The sequence below is a fragment of the Martes martes genome, assembly GCF_963455335.1.
Source record: "Martes martes genome assembly, chromosome: 6".
NCBI lineage: Eukaryota > Metazoa > Chordata > Mammalia > Carnivora > Mustelidae > Martes > Martes martes.
The window spans coordinates 145051899-145074447 of record NC_137893.1 but is presented as its reverse complement, the minus strand read 5'-3'; the positions used below and the strand labels follow the sequence as shown (position 1 = coordinate 145074447).

Below are 22549 nucleotides of genomic sequence, written 5' to 3'. Positions count from 1 at the left end.
GAAAGAAGCGAAACAAATACTGAGTGTAACATTTGATCCCAGATGTTTCTGCACCCACCCCTTCCCCCACCCCCAGGAGGTTTCTGAAGTTTGAAAGGCAAGTTTTCTGTGAGTACCTAAGTGCTTTCTTTATTTCATTGCTAGATGACTCCTAAATCCAAAAGGAAGAGTATCCATAGCCGGATGCTGCGACCCGTTTCCAGAGCCTTCGGTGAGTTATTAATGAATGCCCGCCATTTCCCCGGGACTGTGACACACCCGCAGCAGGGACCTCTGACCACCTCAGGGATGCCTCCCAGGGATGCTCTGTATGAAGAAATGGGGACCAGGAGCGCACTTGCTGTTCCGTGATACACTTAGAGTCCCTTTGAGGAATTCTGTATTGCGCATCCGTCCACAGTAAGCGTCAGCCCAGGGCTCTGCTTTATCTCAGAGATGGAGTTTGATCTCGATAAGGCGCTGGAGGAGGTGCCCATTCACATCGAAGACCCGCCTTTCCCGTCCTTCCGACCAGAGAAACGGAGCTCCGGGCTGATCTCCGAGCTGCCTTCCGAGGAGGGGAAGAAGCTGGAGCACTTTACCAAGTTAAGGCCAAAACGGAATAAGAAGCAGCAGCCCACCCAGGCGGCGGTAGGTGGCCGGGAGGGGCCCCTTCTCCCCCTCACCCTTTCCCTTCCTGGGAGGAGGCTGGAGATTGGCCCAGGCACCTGGCCCCGCATGGACATGAGGGCTCCAACTGTGTTATTTGCTGCCTGGGCCCCATTGTCAGAGCCTGTGGTTGCCACTTGTTGATTTCTGTTGTGTCTGCTCCACTCTGGGTTCAAGTGTTCACCTGCCTCCTGGACTTCAGTGTCCCAGCGCCCCTTGGGATCCACACATTCAGAACTGGGAGCGTCTCTCTCTGCAAACCTGTCTTCCTCTCATAGCCCCTGACCCCCACGGAGCATCACAGTTGACCCTGAACACCAGGTCCCCACTGTCGACCCTGATCTGCTATCCACCTTCCTCCTCGTCATCTCTGACATTGCTGCTTCCCAGCCTGGGTGCCAGTCCTCCAGAGCTGTAGCCATTTTCTCATCACTTGCCCTCTGCACCCCACACGCTTCCTGGGCTGATAACCACTTATCCTTCAGATCTCTACTTGTCTCAGCATTCCAGGAAGCCGTCCCTTTCTCTGCCTCTGTGCTCCCATAGGTGTGTGTTTACATGACTTCAGGGGAGGTCATTTTCACAGACTGGTTGTGCACAGTGCACAGCCTGAACAACCCTCCATGGAGGCCTAGGCTCCTCCAGTGCCTGCTGCTCATAACTATTCTAGCTGTTTTTATAGCTCTTGCCATAGTGTTCTCTAAGCACTCTCTGTCTGTAAGCTTCTTGTAGGAAAGAATGTGGTTTATTATCCTTGGATTTATGGATTTTTGTAGTTTCTAGTTTCACACTCAGGTTCTTAATGCATTTTGAGTTCACTTGTATATATGGTATAAGGAAGGGGTCCAGTTTCATTCTTTTGCATGTAGCTGTCCAGTTTTCCCAACACCATTTGTCAAGAAGAAATTGTCTTTTTCACATTGCTTATTTTTGCGTCCTTTGTTAAAGATTAATTGGCCATATAATCATGGGTTTATTTCTGAGCTATCTATTCTGTTTCAGTGATCTACAAGTCTCTATTTGTGCCAGTACCATACTCTTCTGATCACTACGGCTTTGTGGTATAGCTTGAAATCTGGGTATGTGATACCTCTAGTTTTGTTGTTCTTTTTGAAGATGCTTTGGCTATCTACGTTCTTTTCTTATTCCATTCAAATTTTAGGATTATTTAATCTCATTCTGTGAAAAATGCTATTTTGATAGGAACTGCCTTAAGTCTGAAGATTGCTCTTGGATATAGTATGGGCATTTTAACAATATTTGTTTTTTCAATCCATGAGCACAGAATATCTTTCCATATTTTTCCATATTTTTGTGTCATCTTCAGTTTCTTTCATCAGCGTTTTATAGTTTTCAGAGCACAGGTCTTTCACCTCATTGGCTAAGTTTATTCCTAGGTATTTTATTCTTTTTATTGAAATTATAAATGGGACTCTTTCTTTAATTTCTGTTTTTTGCTACTTTATTATTCCTGTATAGAAATGCAGTGTTTTTCTGCATATTAATTTAAGGTCCTGTGACCTTACTATATTCACTTATTAGTACTGGTAGTTTTTTGGTGGAGTCTTCCGGATTTTTTCCTATATGTAGTGTCATGTTTAGTGAAAGTACTTCTTTTTCTTGTCTGATTGCTATGGCTAGGTCTTCCAGTACTGTGATGAGTAAAAGTGGTGAGAGTGGATGTATTCGCTTTTTCATAGCTGTGTCACCTTGGTAACTGGTAGCGGTCACTCTCAGGCAAGACCTGTAGTCTTCTGTGTTTATAAGTGTATTGCAGACAGAGGAAAAAGGGGGCACATGCGTCGGGAAATGTGAGCTTACCCAGAAGTCCTAGTATACTTGCTCTTACATCTCACTGTCCAGAAATGAGCCATATTTCCAGCCCCGGGTGCAAGAGCATCTGAGAAGATAATGTGTTTCACTTGGTCTGATGGATACGCCAGATAAGTCAGGATTTGATACCGAGACTGGGTAGGCATGTAGCAGTTTCTGCTGTTCCTTACTCAGTTGAGAAAGTTTCCTTCCTAATTTGCTAATTTTTTTTCAGTGAATGATGGTTTAATTTTGATTGGCTACTTCCTTCAGTATTTCTGGAAATTAATCATTTTCTCTTTTGTTTTGCTGTTGTGGTGAATCACAATAATGGACCTTCCTAAAGGTATACCACTCTTGATAATAATCGTGATACCCTTGATTGTTTTTTTAATTCTAGTATAATTAACATACTGTATTGTACTACTTTCAGGTGTATATCCTTGCTTTGTTTTAATATACTGCTGGGCTTTGTTTACCATATTTTGGGGGGATTTTTTAAATCTATGTGCATAAATAAGAGAGACCTATAGTTTTTCTTATTCTTATCTAGACCATCCCTCTACTTGGGTTTCAAAATTATACTATTTTCATAAATTAGTTCAGAAACTCTCCTTTCCTCTTCTCTGGAACTGTCTGTATCCATTGGAGATTTTCTGTCCCTCCCCTGGGAAGCCATCTGGGCTGATGTGTCGTGTTGTGCCGGTGATGCCTATACATAGATTCCTCTTCTAGGGATTTGCTTTCTTTTGCTGCAGATCTAATCAGATTACCTAATTCTTCCTGAGACCACGTTGGCCATCACTGTTTTTCTAGGATGTCATCCACTTAGTACAATTGTTCATTTAGTTGTTTATAACATTCTTAGAACTTTTTAATCTCCAGAACCATAACTGTGTCCCATTTTTCCCCTTTCTGATCTATTTGGCCTCTCTCCTCATTTTGCAAGGTTGTCTCTTTTATTACTCTTTTCCTTTTTTTTTTTCCCCCGCCCTGGAAGAATCAGCTTTGGTTTTCTTAGTCCTCTCAAATTCATCAATTTTTGTCCCTTTATTTCCTTCATTTTACATCCTTCCGGTTACTTGTTTCCTGACTTGATTCCTTCGCTCTCCCTTCTCCATGATTCTTACCGTAATGTATGCGTGTAAGATTCCATGATCATTCAGCTTGCTCATTAGCACTGCTTGGGTGTATGTGTTCAGAGTTACTAATAATATACTAATTGTCCTTCCTCCCTGCCCATTTCTCTCCATGCGGCCTCTGGAGACATCAGGAGAGGTTTGGCAGCTGCCTTGTCGGAAACCAGGTGCACCACCCACAGTGTTTCCTTGGTGCGCTCATGTTCATAAGCCTGCCGGAGGGTGGTCTGCATTGTCATTAGTCCTCATAATCACTGGCTCATCTTCTCAGCATTCGCAAATTATCCTTTTAGCATGTATTCATACACCAAAGTGCAAAATTGACCTTTTCAATTTGTCAGATACCGCAACAGCCACTCCGATGTCCCGTTTTCTTTGCAAAAGTCTCTCTTTGCGTGCAGATGGTGTCCATTCCAGCCGGCTCAGGGATAGGATTTCTGCTCTCCACTTCCAGTAATGATGCTGTACTTTTTAGTCTGAAATGTATGCTCCTTGACAGAAAGACCAAAGTCCAATGGGATTCGGGGAACTTCTGATGTTTCTGTGTCCCTTCCTTTCCTTTTGCTAGCAATTGAGCTGAAACGGCGTGTGTGTTTAGCCTTGAACTGTTCTGACAAACGGTTTCATTGTTGTGTTCGGTATTTCTGCTGCTCTCCATACAAGCTGCTGACACCTCCCCCTTCCAGTTCTAACGGATGCATTTTAAACCACATCTAACTGAGGATCTCCCAGCGACTCTGGACTTCCTATCACTTCTCTGCTCTCAGCGTCTTTATCTCTAAAATGACAGGGTTAGACTGGGAGGGATCAGCCTCAAGGTCCGTCCAGCCCTGAAAGCTGGCCCATCATGCAGGAAAACGGACTGATTTGTTGAGCCCTGTCTGCTTCCATCTCTGTTCTCCCTGACCCCTAGAACCTTTTGTGCTTGCTCTGCATTCCGTTTCAAAGCAAGAAGAAAGGAAAGGGCTTAAAGAGAAATTTATGCTAGTAAAAAATTGTGTTTGTTTTTTTTTCTCTCTCAAAATGAGAAGAATTTGAGAGGGAGCCTCTGAAGGGAGTCATGGGTCCATTGGAAGGAAGCCCCGTGTCAGGACCATATTTCCTGGGCTCATAATCCTTCTCGTCCTTCAATCAGGGGACCCGTGTGGGTGCCTCCCACTCTGAGCCACTGTTTGACCTGTGACTAATCAAAAACTAAGATGAAACTAATCTTTCCTTTTCAGTGCAAAGAGTAGATGGGAACATGAAATCATAACGTGCGAGACACTTGTGTGAACGATCAAGCATTCAGCACACACGGGGCGCCATCATTACCAGAGAGATCCCAGTCTCCATTCTTTCACAGAAGGAGAAATGCTAACACAAGCAAGTTCTGTGCTGCTTTATCTTCTGTGGTAAAAGTGACTCAGAGAGCTGCTTTCTCTCCCTAATTGAATTAGAGAACTTTGCTGATTCTCTGCTCTATTCTACTGCGTAGGAAAGCCTTGCTCCAATAGAAGCACCATTCAGATGAGACATATCACTGTTATTACTCGCATTTCATGGGAGTTCTTTTGTCTCTGATCTGTTATCTGCTCGCTTTTCAGCATTTCACAAACATGAACTCAGACACGCAGCTCATTTTCATAATGGAGAATTCCCAGTGAGTGAAGTGGATGATTGCTTAAAGCACGTGATTGGCTCTTTCGTTAAACAGTATGTCTGCAGACTCGGACAGGAGCCAGATTCCCCCAGAGGCAACCTGACACTTGTAAATCAAGATTACAGAGAGCCTCTTTCCCATCACACTGTGGCAAGACATTCAGACCAGGTATCTCAACCACAGGAGAATCTGTTCTTGTGCCCAAAGGAATGGGCAACCTGTGCCCTCTTTCTCAATGGCCCACAACTTATTGGTGTGAAATATTAACTTAATATGCCATTGCAGACACAAATCAGACAGGTGGTGAAGCTCACTGTGAGTTGTCCATTCAAAGGAGAAATGCTGACTTGATAAATGATTTCCTTATACCTTCTCTCCTGAGACCCAAGCTTTCAAATGTCTGCTGGGCGCCTGACCCTGGGTTTCCCACAGCACCTCAAATGCTCATCAGAAATTGGACTCATCGTTTCTTGCTTCAAATCTGGTCTTTGAACTATGTTCCCTCGAACGAGGCTCCCCTTCACATAGCCTAGAAACTTCCATCTCTTCTGAGGCACCTCCTTTCTCAGTTCTCAAGCCCTTAATTTGCTCCTCATCTCCTCCAGATTAGACTAGACTCTTCCAGGAATCTTTCTTTTGTGTTCCTGAACAGATTCGCCTTTCTTTTGTGTTCCTGAAGAGAGTCCCGGGCTTCTCCAGTATGCCCTTCATGCTGCCCTAGAATTATCTGAACAGAGTTCAGGTTCGGTCATGCCCTTCTTTTGTGGTTTCCCTGTCACTGGCAAAGTAAATTCCACACCCTTCAGCATAAGATTCAAGACTATTCACCATAGGTCCTTGTGTCATTAATTGGGAAGTATTCATTCGGTAGAGATAACAAGAGATACACAACTAAACATGACTTAAATAGTGAGAAATGCTGCCAAGAAATCCACAATTTTCAGGATCAAAGACTGGTTTATTCAGCAGCAAAGCACAAACACTCAGGTGTTTTCTGCCCTTTCTGCCCTTCTGCTCTGTCGTCCAAGACATGTTGGCTGTTGTCCTCAGGCTTGCCTTCTCTTAAACCCCACGTGGCTGCTGTGGCTCCGACATCACATCCTCCCTCATATAGCCATGCAGGAAAACATACATCCCTTCCTCTGCAGGAAAAACTGCTCATGAGCCCCTAGCAGTTTTGCCTTACATCTCACTGACCGGAATTATATCATACGCCACAGCTACCGACCATGGGCAAGGAGGTAGAATTATGGTATTTGGTTCATACAAGTAAGTATTCACACCTTGAAATCAGGGTTCTTCCCACCAGAAAGAAAGGAAGTGGGGGGTTGGTTGCAGTGGCCCATGTTAGTATCCACCAGGGTTTGTACTGAGCCATTAATCCCACCCACACAGTACTGGCCCCTGGCCACCCAGTGCTCTCCAGTCTCAGAACCTAGCCCTGTTTCCTCTCCCCTGTGCATTTTCTCTTCCCTTACCAGCACCTGCAATGCCTTTCTCCGTCTCTAGGGGCACTGGGCGCCTCGCTGCCTGGGAGGGCGAGCTGCTTGGCACAGCAGCCGCAGGAAACTGTGTCTTAATAGTGCACGCCTCGCTTTTGTTCCTGCCCCCATCACAGTTCGACGCAGGACTCGCCCTCCTCTAGACCGTCGGGGCCCTTACTTAGCCGGTCTCGTCCTTCCCACGGCCCTCATCACCGTGCCTGGAACGGGACTGTGATGTTTGACAAGGGACGCGGCCTGAATGACCGTTCCCCGTGTTCGACTTGCAGGTCTGCGCCGCCAGCGTCGTCCCACAAGACGGTGAGCAGAACGGCCTTATGGGAAGAGTGGACGAAGGTGTGGATGAATTTTTCACCAAGAAGGTGACCAAAATGGATTCCAAGTGAGTTCAGAGTCATTCCACTAATAATACTTCCTAATGCACATGTAAATTACTAAGTTGCCATTGAACTCACTGTGCCAGGGCTTGTGTATCTTATTTATATGACATGGGATTGGCTCTTCTGATGGTTTGCAAAACGTGGTCCCGGGGCCAGCAATCTCACTGTCCACCAGGAACTTACTAGAAAGGCAGATTCTCAAGCCTCCACCCCAGACACACTGAATCCAAGACTCTCGATGTGGGGCCCAGCAGTCTGTACTTTTATAACCCTTCCAGGGTAAACTGAGGCATGCTCAAGTTGGAGAACCGTCGTACTGTTCTAAAGTAGACCACAGAACACACGGGCTTTCTTTAAGGTCTTTACCACTGGCGCCTGGATGACTCTATGCCGGGGTGGTGAACTTCGGCAGCTGACATCACTTATTTCTAAACTCTCCTGGCTCAGAGTTTGGTGTATGGGGGCTTCAACAGGCAGTGTCCAAGGAAGTTGTCTCATTTTCTTGTTCTTAAGTGCTGTTTCCTTAAAAGACAGGCCTTTTAGGAACTTCTGCTGACAGCGGAACTTCTAGCTGACTTCTGAACTTCTGACTTCTGGAACGCTTCTAGCCATAAGCAGGATTCATTCCGAGTTCTTTAATCCCCAACCCTGTCCCCAGACACTGTCCCCAGACACACTCTTACCATGGACTTGTGTCTGTGACGTATTCTTCCCCTGGAGACACCCAATTCAGGAGCGCCTCGCACCCACAGCAGGAAGCTGAGGCTGGCGGGGTGGGCGGGCCTGCACAGGGAGGGAAGACACCGGGCCAGTCTGTGGATGGATGGGCCTTCTCTTGCCTCAGCGGATGGTGAGGTGGAAATGAGTGGAGTTTTTATGTCCATGCCAGCAGAGCTTACTGCACATTAGAAGCTTCAGGACCTGCCTATTTGTCTTCTTTGGCCCTGGCCTTGAATTGTGGCATCCTAGGCCACGAAGATTCCCGGCTCCATTCTTCTCGAACCAACCTCGGTGTCATTCGTTCTCTGAAGCTGTCTCAGGATGGCTCCGTCCCCACCCCCCAGATTAATTGCTCTTTCTCTGCCACAGACTCAAAGCTTTTTTTTTTTTTCCATCCCCTGCACCCATCTGTTAGAGCGCACACAATCCTCTGAGCGTTTCTTCTGTTTTAAATTTTTTACGGTACGAGGAATGGACGGATGCATTCTCAGTGTGAAAGACTCAGGCAGTCCCGACGTGCCAACCTAAACAGAACGAAGTGGGAAAGTCCTTTTTCAGGATGGGCTCTCAAGTCACCCATCCCCCGAGAATGCCTGTTCTTCGGAAGCGTCCCCCGGGCCTTCCTGTTCGTTGTAACTTGGCTGTCTGACCCTGCCTGTAACATACAGTCTGCCTTCGGTCACAGTTGGTGGGATGAATTCGGACTGTCTCACCCCGTATCCCTACAAACCCCAGACACGGTTGCAGGCTCACCGCCTCCCAAACTTCAGAAGTTGATATGTGGTTGGTGGAGAGGTGTACGCACTTCTGATCTGAGCCGTTCACACCCGCCCCCGTGTGATTTCCTGCGTCCTTACGATGCCTTCTTCTGTGATGGGCTCTAGAGGAAAGTTAGGCATGTTTTTAGAAGATACAAAATCTACTTTCTACAAAGATACTGCTCTGGGAGTATGTTGCAGTGCACAAACAGACGGAAGTAGAGATCAATTTTCATCAGATGATGGAATCCACTAGAAGTTTTGATTTTTTTTTATGTCTTTTTGTTATATAAAAACAGACTGTCAGTTTGATATGTAAAGGGCTAAGCACGGGTAGAATCTGCAAGCAGTATGAAGAACGTTTGCAAAATCAAAGTTAGAAACGCTCTTAGTGTAAAATACCAGATGTTCTACAAGGCTCTCCCCAAAAAGGAAAAAAAAAAAGAAAAAGAAAAAAGAAAAAAACAAAGGAACTCCATTGTTTCTTTCCCCACTCCCTATTCCCCAGAGGCGAATAATCCCTATGCCTTTTGCTGCTTATTTTTTATTTGTGCTTCCATATTTTTTAATAACATTTTTTGCTATTTCCTGTTTTTAGTTTTAGGTAGCAAACACAACTGTTAGCTCCTCACTGTGGAGGATGACAATTAGGCTCTGATACCCTGGACCCGACTGCCCACCACACACACACACACACACACACACACACACTCTTCCATGTGAATATGCACAGCTGAGTTACACCATCTTCGGGTCTGCTCTCCTTCGTGGTTTCTTATGTTCCCTACAGTTAATAATCAGCCCCTTTGCGTTCGCTGACTTTTCCGTAGTCCTGTCTCTGCCATTCCCATACGTCTCCAAGAAAGGTATAAACCTCCTCTGCATTTGCTCAAGTATTCTCCGTGTCATTTCCTGGGACAGACAGACACACTTCCTTCACTGATGCCTGACCAGCTCTGTGTGGCATCTGGGAGCAGTTCCTGCTGTCCCCTGCCACCTCCCGTCTTGGTCCGCTGGGGGCTTCCCTTTGCCGCATACCTGTGTCCTTTTCCTGTTTCCTTTGGCCTGTGCCTTCTCCTTCCTTTCCTGACTCCCTCGTTTTGGTGGATGCCTCCTCTGGTTGTCTCCTGAGAAGGGCAACTTGGGAGACTCAGATCTGTCTTTCATTTTGATCAACAGTGTGACTACATACAGAATTCTAGATTGAATCCATCTTCCCAGTGAATTTTCAAAACCTGGTCCCATTCTCTTCTAGCTTCTGGTGTTACTATTAGAATCTGTCTGTCCGGGAGCAAGGATACCCTGTTCTCTTCAAGATCCTTCTAGCCGGACTGAGGATCAAATTGACAAAAGAAAGATTAACAGGAGAGAATCAAATATCATAGTGTATGTACAGGGAAGCCTCACAGAGGGAAAGTGCCAAAGACGGTCAGGCCACATGAGGCGTATATGTCATTTTGAGCTAACGAGAAGGGGACAGGGGTCTGGGACTTCAATGGGAAGGAATGCAGTTCTCAGGAGAGTGAATGTTTGGTACACAGACATCTGCTGGGCCACTCAGACAGTGGGACACAGAGGACCTTGATCCAACAGGCCTTGCTAGGGTCCCCCCGCCCCCCATCTACCACTGCTGGTTCATGGCACAGTGTAGTTCTCGAGGCCGACAGGTCTTTCCCTGGACCAGCTCCTCTGTCTAAATTCTTTGAGGCTGTCGAGGAGATGGAAGGAGCTTTTCCTGGATTGGCTGGATTTTGATGACTTTTTCACTCAAAATAATCTTCATCCCAAAGCAGCCCATCTTGAGGCAGCCTGGCCGTGGCCCGAACAAATCTCTTGTCATCATGAGCCCGGACCCTTTCTTACTTATTTTTGTGTTTATTCTTTTCTGGAAGCATTTGGGATTTTCTCTTTGTTCCCACAAATTTATGATGATTGACTCTGGGTAGGTTTGGTTTTGTTTTGTTTTGAATCCATTTGCTAGGCACTAATGAGCCATTTCAACTGGAAAATTTGTGTGCTTTGGTTCTGGAATTTTTCTTGAATTATTTTTTTCATAATGTCTTCCCTTCTTTTTTCTCTATATTCTTTTTCTTAAAACATCTATTATGCAGCTTACATGTTTCCTCTGTGAATCCACTAGTTTTTGTTTTGTTTTGTTTTTATCTTTTCTCTCTTGTTTTCTCATTCTTTTTGTTACCTGCCCCCTATTCCTCACCATCCGGGAGATTTCCTCAGCTATAACTTCCAACCTTGGGTTTTATACTCCTGCCATCACATTTTCCTGTTACACTTGTTTGATGGTGCAACAGTATTTTGCACTTTACTTTGAAATGAAGTAGAACACTAGTGAGCTTGGAAGGTTGTGTCTTAGAGGCAGTGAGGCTCTAACGGGATCCCCAGAGACCGGCAAGGAGGAGGCCTCGGCCGGCTGTGGGGAAGGTCAGTGTCCCGTCCTGGCAGCATCTGCAAGAAGCTGGATCCCACCAGACAGGCCCAAGATGGCGGCACCACGACCAGAAACCCTGCTTCCCCACACCAAATAATGAGTATTATACTCTCCTGTTAACAACTGCACATAAAAGGTAGAACCTTAAACCCCTGCACACAGCTCGCTCTCTCTTAAGTTTATCTACTCCTATCTTACAAGTGTACTTTGTTTTTGTTTTGTTTTTTGTTTAAAGATTTTATGTTTTAAGTAATCTCTCTGTGGGGCTTGAACTCATAACCCTGAGATCAAGAGTTGCCTGCTGCACCAACTGAGCTGGCCAGGTGCCCCTTGAGTGGGTGCTTTTGGTTTAATAAACTTTCCCACTTGTGTTGCTTATCCACTGTGTTGTGTGTCTGTCGTTGAATTCTTCTTCATGTTGAAGCCAAGAGCATTCCGGGACATCTTTGGGACGGGCTGGATCAGGAGCCCAGGGTCTCCCCAGTTCACCTGGCAAGCAAGTGGAACCTGTTGACTGGTGGACTTCACCCTTCTTGGACCATTTTGTTGGGGGAGGGTCTCCCTGACTATCCAAGTCTTTGAGTCTTTTCTCTTGAGCTTGTTGGGAAATTTGACCCCCTGCCTGGAGGGCGTAAACCTGGCCCATTCTAGGATCCAGAATGAGGGAAAGAGCCTGGGAATATCTTTGTCCCAATATGCGGGCTTTCTTAACGATTATAGGGGAGGAAAAATAATTTTCCCTGTACCCTTCTAGGTTCCTGGCTGAGATACTTTTATAATAAAAGACAGATTAACAGGAGAAAAACAGAACATGGATACCCTCTATATACATGGGAGAGACCCAGAAAAACTGAGTAGTTCCCCAGAATGGCTCAAGCCATCACCTTAAAATACTATTTTTAGCTAAAAATAAAGGAAAGATGTTGGGATGGCGGGCGTGGGACGAGCGTGGGGAGGGTACCAGGAAAAGGACTATAAATATGGTAAGGGTGTTATACAGATTTAAGTCCATACCTTCTCCACTGACAAATTTCTAGAGATTGTTATTCTTTTCCTACTCCTGAGAACACACCCTTACAAATGGAGATTTCCCTTATGAATGGCTCTTCCAAAAGGGCAAGTTATACTCAGTTTTCAGAGCTGCTCCGGTGTCTGCTATTTCTTAATCAGCCTGAAATAATCCTTATGGCAGGGGTCCCACGGTCTACTGCCCTCCACCTGAACCCCCCCTGTTCTCACGGTAGCACATGTGCCTCAGCTGTCCTGCTGGCCCTCACCCTGCCCAGTGGGTAAACTTGGGCGCGAAGGGGCAGTTTTGATCTCTGGTTTGGGGAGAGGATCTGATGGTTTGGTGAATGGGTTTCTGGCTCTCTTCCTCTCTAGAGCTCCTGCTTTCATTCTGTTTCCAGAGGCACCGGGAGCCTTGTGCAAACCCGCTGCCTCTTGTCTCCCCCACCAGCACTTCAGGGGGCAGCTTTCCACATCTGTTAAGTCCCTTTTTAGTCAAAATTTCTCTTGGCTTCCAGACTTTGTTGTTTTGCCTTTCTTCCGCTCTGGGGCTCTTGCCTTTATTTTTTTCTTCACACCTTTGGCCATGATTTCATGGGGGACTCGGAGGAGCTAACGGGACCGGAGTCTGCCAGCTCTAAATGAAAGGCACCAGGGAGACCTCCCATTGACCCCTTGGACTTGCTCTTTCGCCTACCCATTCCCCCATTCCTGAATATTCTCTTTTGTTCCTGAACTTGTCTCTTCTGTACAACGCTCTGCCAAAGCTCACCATCCCTGTTGCCTCCTTCAGTGGTGTTACATTGAGGCAAAGACCCACATCTTTGTTTTGAGTTGAGCATCGATGAGGGGATTTCAGATGTGATCTAGTGGTGACACAAGGATTTTAGGTGACTGTGGGGACAGCCGGCCCTTTCCATTGTCAGTCACACTAAATAAGGCCATCCCTGTCGTGTGTCTGTGAGGAGCCGGCTTTGCTGGAAGTTCTTACAAGTGGGGAGGCAGTTGACCTGAGCGTTGAGATTAAAAAACACCTACCCCTTCAGGTTCTCCTTCTTAGCTGGTGGTGCCTTCATCTCCTTACCTGTGACTGTGACAACATTCCCCACTTCTGTTTATCAAGGGGAAAGACTCAAATTCTTCAACTGCTTCAGAACGGCTGCCAGCAGCAAGCTCCGCGTTTGTATTTTGACTGACTCTGGCTAGAACTTTAATTACAGCAAAACCCACAGTATTTGTTCTTTTGAATCCCAGGAGATCATCCACAAGAGGCTCCGAGTCCCACGAGCTCAGCGAGGGAGGAGATGAAAAGAAAAAGCGAGACTCTCGGAAGAGCGGCTTTCTCAATTTAATCAAGTCCCGGTCCAAATCTGAGCGGCCTCCCACGGTCCTGATGACGGACGAACCGTCCTCGCCAAAAGGGGCCGTCAAAAGTCCGGCCACGGACACCCCCAGGAAGGACGCCAAGCCCGCGGAGCACAACGGCAGTTCGGAGCGGACAGAGGAGCTAAAAACCCCCGACTCCCTTGAGGAAGGTCACGGGGAGGACGTGGGCAGGGTGGAGCGGAGCGACGGCAAGAACAGCCCGCAGGGCGGGCGAAGGTACGGGATCCAGGTGATGGGCAGCGGCCTGCTGGCGGAGATGAAGGCCAAGCAGGAGAGGAGAGCGGCCTGTGCGCAGAAGGTGAGGCTGGGTCCCTTCTGACTCGGTTGTGTGGCTCTGCCCCCTCTTGGTGTTCACTGGCGAGAGAGGTACAGAGCTAGCCCGTTCGGTTCAATACAAATCCAAAACCGAAAGCCTTTGTCCGAAAGAACCCAGAGCACAGATGATGACCCTCCAGCTCGAGGGTCCGCTCTTCCGAGCCGCAGCGTTTGAAGGTAAGTCGTTGGCTGAGAGTCTGCTGGCCTTTCCCCGCCCGCGGAGGTGCTTCCTGTGTGAGTCAGGAGCCTGGGACCACCGATGCCGGGAAATGCGCACAGCTGGGGAGAGCACCAGTCGGTTGAATCCAAGATGAGACCTGAGCGTGACCAGAAACAACTGACAGAGGCTAATAAAGATGCCGAAACCATGGGGGCGCCTGGCTGGCTCCGTCAGTAGAACATGCAACTCTTGATCTCACGGTTGTGAGTTCGAGCCCCACGTCAGGTGTAAAGATTACTTAAAAACTTTTAAAAACTTAAAAAAAATACTGAAACCAGATTCTAATTATATAGAAATAGATCTCCTTTTCAGTTCTCTCAGAGCTCCCTTTTCCAAACCTAAAAATTCCTTGCTCTGTTTCAGATTTTAAAGTCAAAAGGGAAAAAAAGTCAAGGTGTTCTGTTAGAATTAAATACTTGATCATTGAGATAAATTGTGGATTGCTTCAAGAAAAGCTTGATCGTTTCAAAATTGCCAGGTCCTCCCAAAATCTGACCTAATGCATCATTTATCCTTCAAACATCTTTTAAAGTAGACATTGTGTTTTTTTCTTCCAGTATCTCTCCTTTCTCCTGCAGCTACTTGAAAGATTATAACTTTATTGTGATCACTAAGATCAACATACCCATGTTAACCAGGTTTTAGGTTTTGTATGTGAATCTGAGCTCTTTTTCATCTGCGTAACTGGGTTTCCCAAAGAAAGGAAAATTGCCCATCTGTCTTATTTGAAGTATCAGAATAAAATGGTTCACCCCAATGAACCGTTGATTTTTAGAAAGTTACTAGTAAACTGTATTGTATACCAGAGTGTGGAGGGTTTTTATATGGCTTAACAGCTGATTACTTTTTCATCAAATCCTGCATCCCACACGACTTTACAACTGTTTGCCATAGTTCTCCTACCAGCACAGTAGTTACCCAGCAATTTTCTCATGACAGATCTCTCCTAACTTACTGACCCTTATGGAAGGCTGAGGAGGGTGCAGAGGGTGGGGCCATTTAACTGTATTCTGCTAATTCACTGGTCAGAATTCTGAATAAGCACTGTGACCACATCACTGGTGAGTCAGACGCCCAAGGAAATGTTTAAATTTCAATCCATTTTATAGAATTTCTTACAACAATGAACTGCTGTTTTCACTAATGAGCTGTTTATTTTATCACTGTTTTCACGGATGAACAGCTGCTTTTTGGTAGAAAGATGGGACGTGCTAGAGGGTTTTTTCCATGTGTGTTGGATTGGATACATAAGTTAACTTGAAGTGACAAAATTCCTGTGGTTTAGGTCTTAGGTGTTGAATGAGCTCCTAGCGCCATCTTGTGTCTATTTAGAGCAACATCAGGGACCCCCAGAGATGTCACGGGTTCAGCTCCAGACCAACATAATAAGGGAAATACCGTAGTAAAGCAAGTCAAATGGATTTGAGGGGTTTCCCAGTACGCAGAAAATCATGTTTACACCATACTGTAGTCTGTTGAGTGTGTGACTGTCATTGTATCTAAAAAAGCCAATGTACCTACCTTATAATTTTTAACTATTTTATCGATAACAAATACGATCATCTGCGCTTGCTGGTGGGAGGTCCTCCCTCCGTGTCAATGGCTGCTGACCTGTGAGGGTGACGGTTGCTCCAAGGTGGTGCTGGCTGTGGCAATGTCTTAAAACAAGACAACAATGAAGTTGGCCGCATTGATTAAATCTCCCCCTCACCGATGATTTCTCTGTAGCGTGCAGTGCTGTGGCACAGCATTTGACCCACAACAGAGCTTCTTTCGTATTGGAGTGAACCCTCTCAGACCCAGCTGCCGCCTTCTCAACTAAGTTTATGTTATAATGTAAATCCTCTGTTGTCTTTCCAATAATCTTCACCCCATCTTCCCCGGGAGTAGATTCCATCTCAAGAAACCACGTGCTTCGCTCCTGCATCAGAAGCACATCCTCATGCGTTCAGGTCTGATCCCGGGACGGCAGCCATGCTGTCCTCTCTTCACGCTCCCCTTCCAGCTCTCTTGCTGTTTCCACCACACCCGCAGGGACTTCCTCCCCTGGAGTCGTGAACCCTTCCGCGTCCTCCATGAGGGTGGGAGTCACCATCTTCAAAAGTCTGTTCATGTTGTTTTTTTGACCTCTTCCATAAATCACAAAAATGTTCTGAATAGCATTTAGAATGTCAAATCCTTTCTAGAAGGTTTTCAGTTGACTTTCCCAGACCCATCAGAGGAAGTACTGTCTATGGCAGCATTAGCCTTACAAAATGAATTTCTTACATAGTAAGACTTGAAAGTTGAAAGGACTCCTTGATCCGTGGACTGCGGAATGGATATTGTGTCAGCAGGCGTGAAAACAGCCAACCACAGTGCGCTCTTGGGTGACCAGGTGCATTGTCAATGAGCAGTAATGTTCTGAAAGGAATCTTTTATTCTGAGCAGCAGGTCTCAACAGTGGGCCTAAAATATTCAGTAAACCATGCTATGAACGGATGTGCTGTCCTCTAAGCTTTGTCGGTCATTCATTTCTAGAGCACAGGCAAAGTCGATTTAGCACCGTTCCTAAGGGCCCTGGGAGTTTCGGAATGGGGACTGAGCATTGGCTCCAACTTCAAATCAGCAGCTGCATTAGGCCCTAGGAAGAGTCAGCCTGTCCTTTGAAGCTTTGAAGGCAGGCGCTGACTTCTCTGCTCCAGCTGTGAAAGTCCTAGATGGCGTCTTCTTCCAAAGGAATGCTGTTCGTCTACACTGATCTTCTGTTTTCTAGCGTAGCCACCTTCATTAACTCTCTCAGCTTGAGCTTCTGGAGAAATTGCTGCAGCTTCTCCGTCAGCACCTGCTGCCTCGCCTTGCATTTTTCTGTTCTGGAACTTCTTCAACTTCATGACACCCCCACCCCCTGCTAGCTTCAAACTTTTTTTCTGCGGCGTCTTCACCTCCCTCAGCCTTCATGGAGCTGAGGGGCCTTCATGGAGAGTCAGGGCCTTGCTCTGGATGAGGCTTTGGCTTAAGGGTAGTTGTGGCTGGTGTGATCTTCTGTCCGGACCGCTCAAACTGTCTCCACGTGAGCCATAAGTCTGTTTTGCTTTCTTACCATTCATATGTTCACTGGAATAACACTTCTCATTTCCTTCGAGAACTTTTCCTTTGCATTCCCAACTTGGATAACTCCTTGGCACAAGAGACCTGGCCTTGAGCCTGTCTGGGCTTTCGACATGCCTTCCTCATGAAGCTTAGTCATTTCTAGGTTTTGATTTAAAGGGAGATGTGTAACTCTTTCTTCACTTGAACACTTAGAGGCCATTGTAGGGTTCTTACTTGGCCCCGTTTCAATATTGTTGTGTCTTAGAAATAGGGAGGTGTGAGGAGACGTGAGCAGAGGGAGAGAGACGGGGGAACAGCCGGTGGGTGGAGCCGTCAGAACATGAACGACATTTATCGATGAAGTTCACTGCCTTATTTGGGCACAGTTCACGGCACCCAGAACAGTTACGACAGTCACATCGCAGATCACCCTAACAAACAGAACAATAACGAAAGTTTGAAATACTGTAAGTTACCAAAATGTGCCACAGGGACATGAAGTGAGCATATGGCTGTGGGAACAATGCCTGATTTGGAAATTCAAACTGGTCAGGAGTATTCTGTCAGAATAATAAAATAATAGGAAGGATTTTCAAAAATTAGTATAAGGGACAGCTGGGTGGCTCTGTCGGTTAGGCATCTGAGTCTTGATTTTGGCTCACACCGTGATGTCAGGGTCGTGGGACTGACCCCACCGGGCTCTGCGCTGCGCAGGGAGCCTGCCTGAGATTCTTGCTCTGCGCCTGCCGCCCCTCCCCTGCCTCATGCGCTCGCTCTCTTAAAAACAATCAAACTTAAAAAATTAGTATGAAAATGTTTTCCCCTAAAATGACTGTATTCTTTATAAAAGCAGCATAAACCCCATTGGTCAGTATACTGTTGCTAAAATTTATGGTGTCTTCACTCTTCTCTTGAATAATTTTCTTTACACTCTTCACATTTAATACATGTATTTAAAGGAAAAGAGCCATGAATGTGAACACATGGCATTTCTCTTCTATTAACAGAGGCGAATAACAAGTACTGAACGCAGAGAGCCCCCATCTTTTCTTGGGGGCCACCTCCTCAGCTGCTGGCACTCAGACTATGGATGTCACAGTATCTCATCCTTATTCCACCCGGTCGTTTTTGATACCCGTTAACTACCTCAGAAAGCCGGGAAGGAAAAAGAAAACACAACTCCTCGGATTATATATTAAATGCAGGCAAGCGAGGCACCCGGGGTGCCTCGGATCCCAGCCCAGCGCTCTCACACCCGAAAGCCAGTGTCCCCTTGGAGATTCGAGCGCCGGCGGCTTGCTAGTCGCAGCCTGGTCCTGGCCCTGTTTAAGGAACACACCTTCTGGGGCGCCTGGGCACCTCAGAGGGTTAAAGCCTCCGCCTTCGGCTCAGGTCATGATCTTGGGGCCTGGGATGGAGCCCCGCATCGGGCTCTCTGCTCAGCGGGGAGCCTGCTTCCCTCTCACTCTCTGCCTGCCTCTCTGCCTGCTTGTGGTCTCTGTCAAATAAATAAATAAAATCTTAAAAGAAAAAAAAAAAAGGAACACACCTTCTTACCTGTGTCTGAGCACAGGAGCGCGTGGCCCTGCCTTCAGGAGGGCAGGGGATGCTGGTTGGGGCTCTGTTCCGGGTCTTGCGCGCCCCCCGCTCCTGCAGGCGGGGACTTTGTGCCTCTGCCCCGTGGGATCCCGGGGCTCGCCTGGGACCTGGAACGGGGCTTCCTTTCCTCGGGATCCCGTTTCCTGCGTGACGCCGAACAATGTGCACGTTCCAGCCGTGGAACCTGTGTGCACATCCTCCTCGGAGACCTGCTCAGCCGCCTCCCGCGGAGGAGCTAACGTGGTCGCGCTGACGAGCCCGGGACCCCGGCTACCGCGGGGGCGGCGGCGGGGGCGGGGGGTGCTGGCGATCTGGGCCAGAGTCTGGCCCTGGCCGGGCCGGTACATGTGGTAGAGGAGGCAGCTCTCCTCTGGGTTTCAGATAACCCCTCGTAGAGCATCACAAACAGCGGGAAGCTGGGGAGCGGCGGCCGCTCGGTGCTTCTCAGGTTTGTCGCAAGTGCGCCCCCAGCGGGAAGCGACGGGCCAAAGGTCATCAGGAGCCTCCGGCCACCTGCCCAGCTGCGTGGTGGTTTTGAATGGGAGGCAGATGCAGGTCGTCTTTGTCACCGGGGAACTTGGGCCTTACTAAGCCAACCGTAGATGTTTCATTTCAGGTAACTTTTTGGATCTAGATTCCCCCCTCTTAAGTGGGCTCTCTGCACCGCAAGGAAGAGGCGGAGGCCTAGCTTCACGAGTTCCTGCTCCTTCCTGCTCCTTCCCCTAGACAATGGCCTCTAACCTCACCCCTTTCTGCTGTCATAGACCCCTTCGCCTGGAGCTCTGGGGTCTTTTCTTTTTCTTTTTCTTTTCGAAAGTCTTTTTATTTTTGGGAGAGAGAGCCTGAGCAGGAGGGGCAGAGGGAGAAGCAGACTCCCCGCTGAGCAGGGAGCCCGATGCGGGATTTGATCCCAGGACCCTGAAATCATGACCTGAGCCCAAGGCAGACACTGAACCCGCTGAGCCACCCAGGTGCCCATTTTGAGGTTTTTAAAATTAATTCTGTTCATCCATGGCCAATAGACTAAACAATAGATTTGTGTCCTGTGGTTCTGCCTCAGTGGTGGGGAAGGCCCCGCTGGCTATAGGCCCCTTTTTACCTATCTTATACATTTAAGTTGAAAAGGTTTCCACTACTTTTAAATTTTGATTTGGGGAACTCAACTTGGGGAGAGGGTCCGGTCAACTTCCAGAGTGTCTGTGCCCCCGCTGCCTGGAGCATTAGGGGCTGCGGAGCCGATAGAGGTATTCCCACAAAAAAACCACACAGGAAACGAACTGTCCCCAAGCCTCCTAGCTTCCCCTGAGCCCACGCACCTGTCATCCTGGGGGAGCATTCTGAGGAACTGACCACTCTTTGGACCCCAGAGCCCCAACTGTGAACACAGAACAGAACCTGCTCATTCAAGCTTTGTTCCAGAAGGTGGCTCAGGGAGACAGAGAGGTGGGACAGTCAGTATGAGAGTAGTAAAGGGGCCGTTATTTGTTGTCATGTATGTTCCACTTTGTTCTTTTTCTTACATCTTAAATAAACACGCACTTTCCCGGGGCTGTGTGCTTGAATTTTTCAGAAGCTTGGGAACGAGGCCATCTCTCAGGATTCCTCCAGCCTGGCCTTGGGCAGCACAGAACGTCTGGATGGAGGTGGGGCAGGTAAGACCATCACCCTCTAAGGAAAAATACTTCCTGTCTGGTTCCAGGAGTCACACATGATTGACAGAAGAAAGGTTAGAATGAGAAGAGAATGGGGCCCTGTGCCCGTGGGTTGTCAGCTGTCCCCTGGATGGCCACGCCCCCTCCACCTGGGCCTTGTCTCCCGCCCTGCTAGCTGTGTGCCGGCACAGGGCACCTTCTCCAGTTTCCCAGAGGGAAGAAATGTCTTTGAGAAAAACTCCCATACTGTGGGCATCTGAGAAGTAGGGGGGAGACCGGGTCGTGTCCAATGTGTCCGATCAGCCACACTCAGGAGGTGGAAGGTAGCCCATTTGTTTGAGATGAAAAGAATATTCTTTCAGCATGAATATCCACTATCCTTTGGCCCTCTGACTTTCGGGGTATAGTGAAAGAATAAGGCATGTCTGCTGGGAACTGAAGAGTGACTTACAAGTGGCGTGTCAGAACCCTGACTTGGCTGCTTCAAAGTCCTGTGTTGAGCTTGGGGATCTTTATGTAAGAGTTGGAAGGTAGCTCACGTTTAACCAGCCCGGTGGGGGCGGGGGGTAGACAAGGATGACATCCCAGAAGCTGTTCTTAGGGTTGGGAGGTTCTAAGTGGGAGGTTCTGGACGTCAGCGTAGCTCTCCTTGCTGGGGCCCCGCAGCCAGACCCCTACCTGCCGATGATTACCCAGAACCGAGGCACTTGTGGTTGATCGTTCCTGTACCTGCACCTCCTGCCACATCTGAGACATGGCATGGACACGGACACGCTTGGACCTGACGCTTGCCGTCTGTGGAGTCATCAGCAGCGACGGGAAGAGCACCACCGGGTTCCTTGCTTTTCCACAAAGAAGTGTCGTCTTCACCAGCGTGTTCGAGTCTACACGCGTGCTGGCACGACGTGCTTCCGTTTGGAAGTACCTGTGATGAGAAAGGACGGGGAAAGATGACGGCCGTTTGTCCCAGACCTCTCCTAGCTTCGGATGACCCGTTTCTTTCTCCTCCGAGTTTCAAGTGTGCTCTTTGTCCCCATTCTCATCGCAGTGCCTAAGCTGCACCCAGGTGTCGCGGAGAGCCGGTTCGGTTTGGGAACACCCGAGAAGAACGCCAAAGCGGAGCCCAGAGTGGACGCGGGCCCCAGGGCGCGGAGCTCCTCCAGCACGCCGACCAGCCCGAAGCCCCCGCTGCAGTCCCCCAAACCCAGCCTGGCGGCGCGGCCCACCATCCCACAGAAGCCGAGAACCGCCTCGCGGCCCGGTAAGGGTTCTGCTGAGCGGGGGGTGACCCCCGGGTCAGGCGGCTTCCGGGGCTCCCCGGATCGCGACTCCACCCACGGTTCGGGGGGCTGCCGGTGATCATGGGCACAGGGGTCTGCAGGAGGGCTCAGAGAAACCTGCCAGCAGTTTCAAAAGGGACAAAGGCTGAAGAATTTTTTTCTTTTCCTTTTTTTTTGTTTTTTTCTTTTTTGTTTCTTTATTTAAGATTTTGTTTATTTATTTGACAGAGAGCGCAAGCAGGCAGAAGGGCAGACAGAGGCAGAGGGAGAAGCAGGCTCCCTGCTGAGCAAGGAGCCCCGATGCAGGACTCGATCCCCGGACCCTGAGATCATGACCTGAGCTGAGGGCAGACGCTTAACCCACTGAGCCCCCAGGTGCCCCTGACAAGTTTCTTTATTCAACACCCAGTCCCAGGGCCTCAGAGACTGCCCCTGCCTTCAGGCCACAGGTTAGAGGGCCACACGAGAGGACAGCCCTGTGTCGCGCTGGCCCCTTGCAGGGCCTCACTGAGCTTCCTGAGAACGGCCTCAAGGGTCTACACACCCTTCAAGAGGCCCCGCCTCAGGATGCGGGCTGTAAATAGGGAGAGCGTAAGTTCTCCTCTTTTTGCCCCATAGTACATGAAATATTTAAGGTTTAGAACAGGGCTTGGCCATCCATGGGCCTGTTTCTGTAAATGAAATGCTGGCGGCTCATGGCCAGGCCATCTCTCTCCATATGGTCTCCTGCAGCTCGGCGCTCACACGGCAGAGCGGAGTTGTGACCGAGGCCGTTTGGCCTGCAGGCCTGAGATATACTGTTTAGCCCTTTCCAGAAGAAGTTTGCTGACTCTTGTTTAGAAAATCGACTGGTAGAAGAAACTTAAAAATATCAGAAATGGATTAGACTCTGCCCTTTTTTCTCTCCTACAACTGCTCTTCCTTTTCAGGCTTTTTTTTTCTTTCTTTTCCCCGTTTTTCTTTTTTTCTC

The 22549-nt window shown here is 48.1% G+C and overlaps 1 protein-coding gene across 1 annotated transcript in view; it reads left to right on the top strand.

Moving 5' to 3' along the window:
• The window catches only part of CARMIL1 (capping protein regulator and myosin 1 linker 1), a gene marked incomplete at its 5' end in the record, with an annotated part of 293134 nt that overhangs the window by 258366 nt on the left and 12219 nt on the right, over window positions 1–22549 (top strand). Inside the window, 6 exons of the mRNA XM_080805968.1 lie at window positions 145–211; window positions 434–630; window positions 7013–7125; window positions 13310–13739; window positions 20218–20299; window positions 21348–21560. Of these exons, the coding sequence (XP_080662094.1) occupies window positions 145–211; window positions 434–630; window positions 7013–7125; window positions 13310–13739; window positions 20218–20299; window positions 21348–21560 (1102 nt within the window). The remainder of the gene's footprint in view (window positions 1–144; window positions 212–433; window positions 631–7012; window positions 7126–13309; window positions 13740–20217; window positions 20300–21347; window positions 21561–22549) is intronic.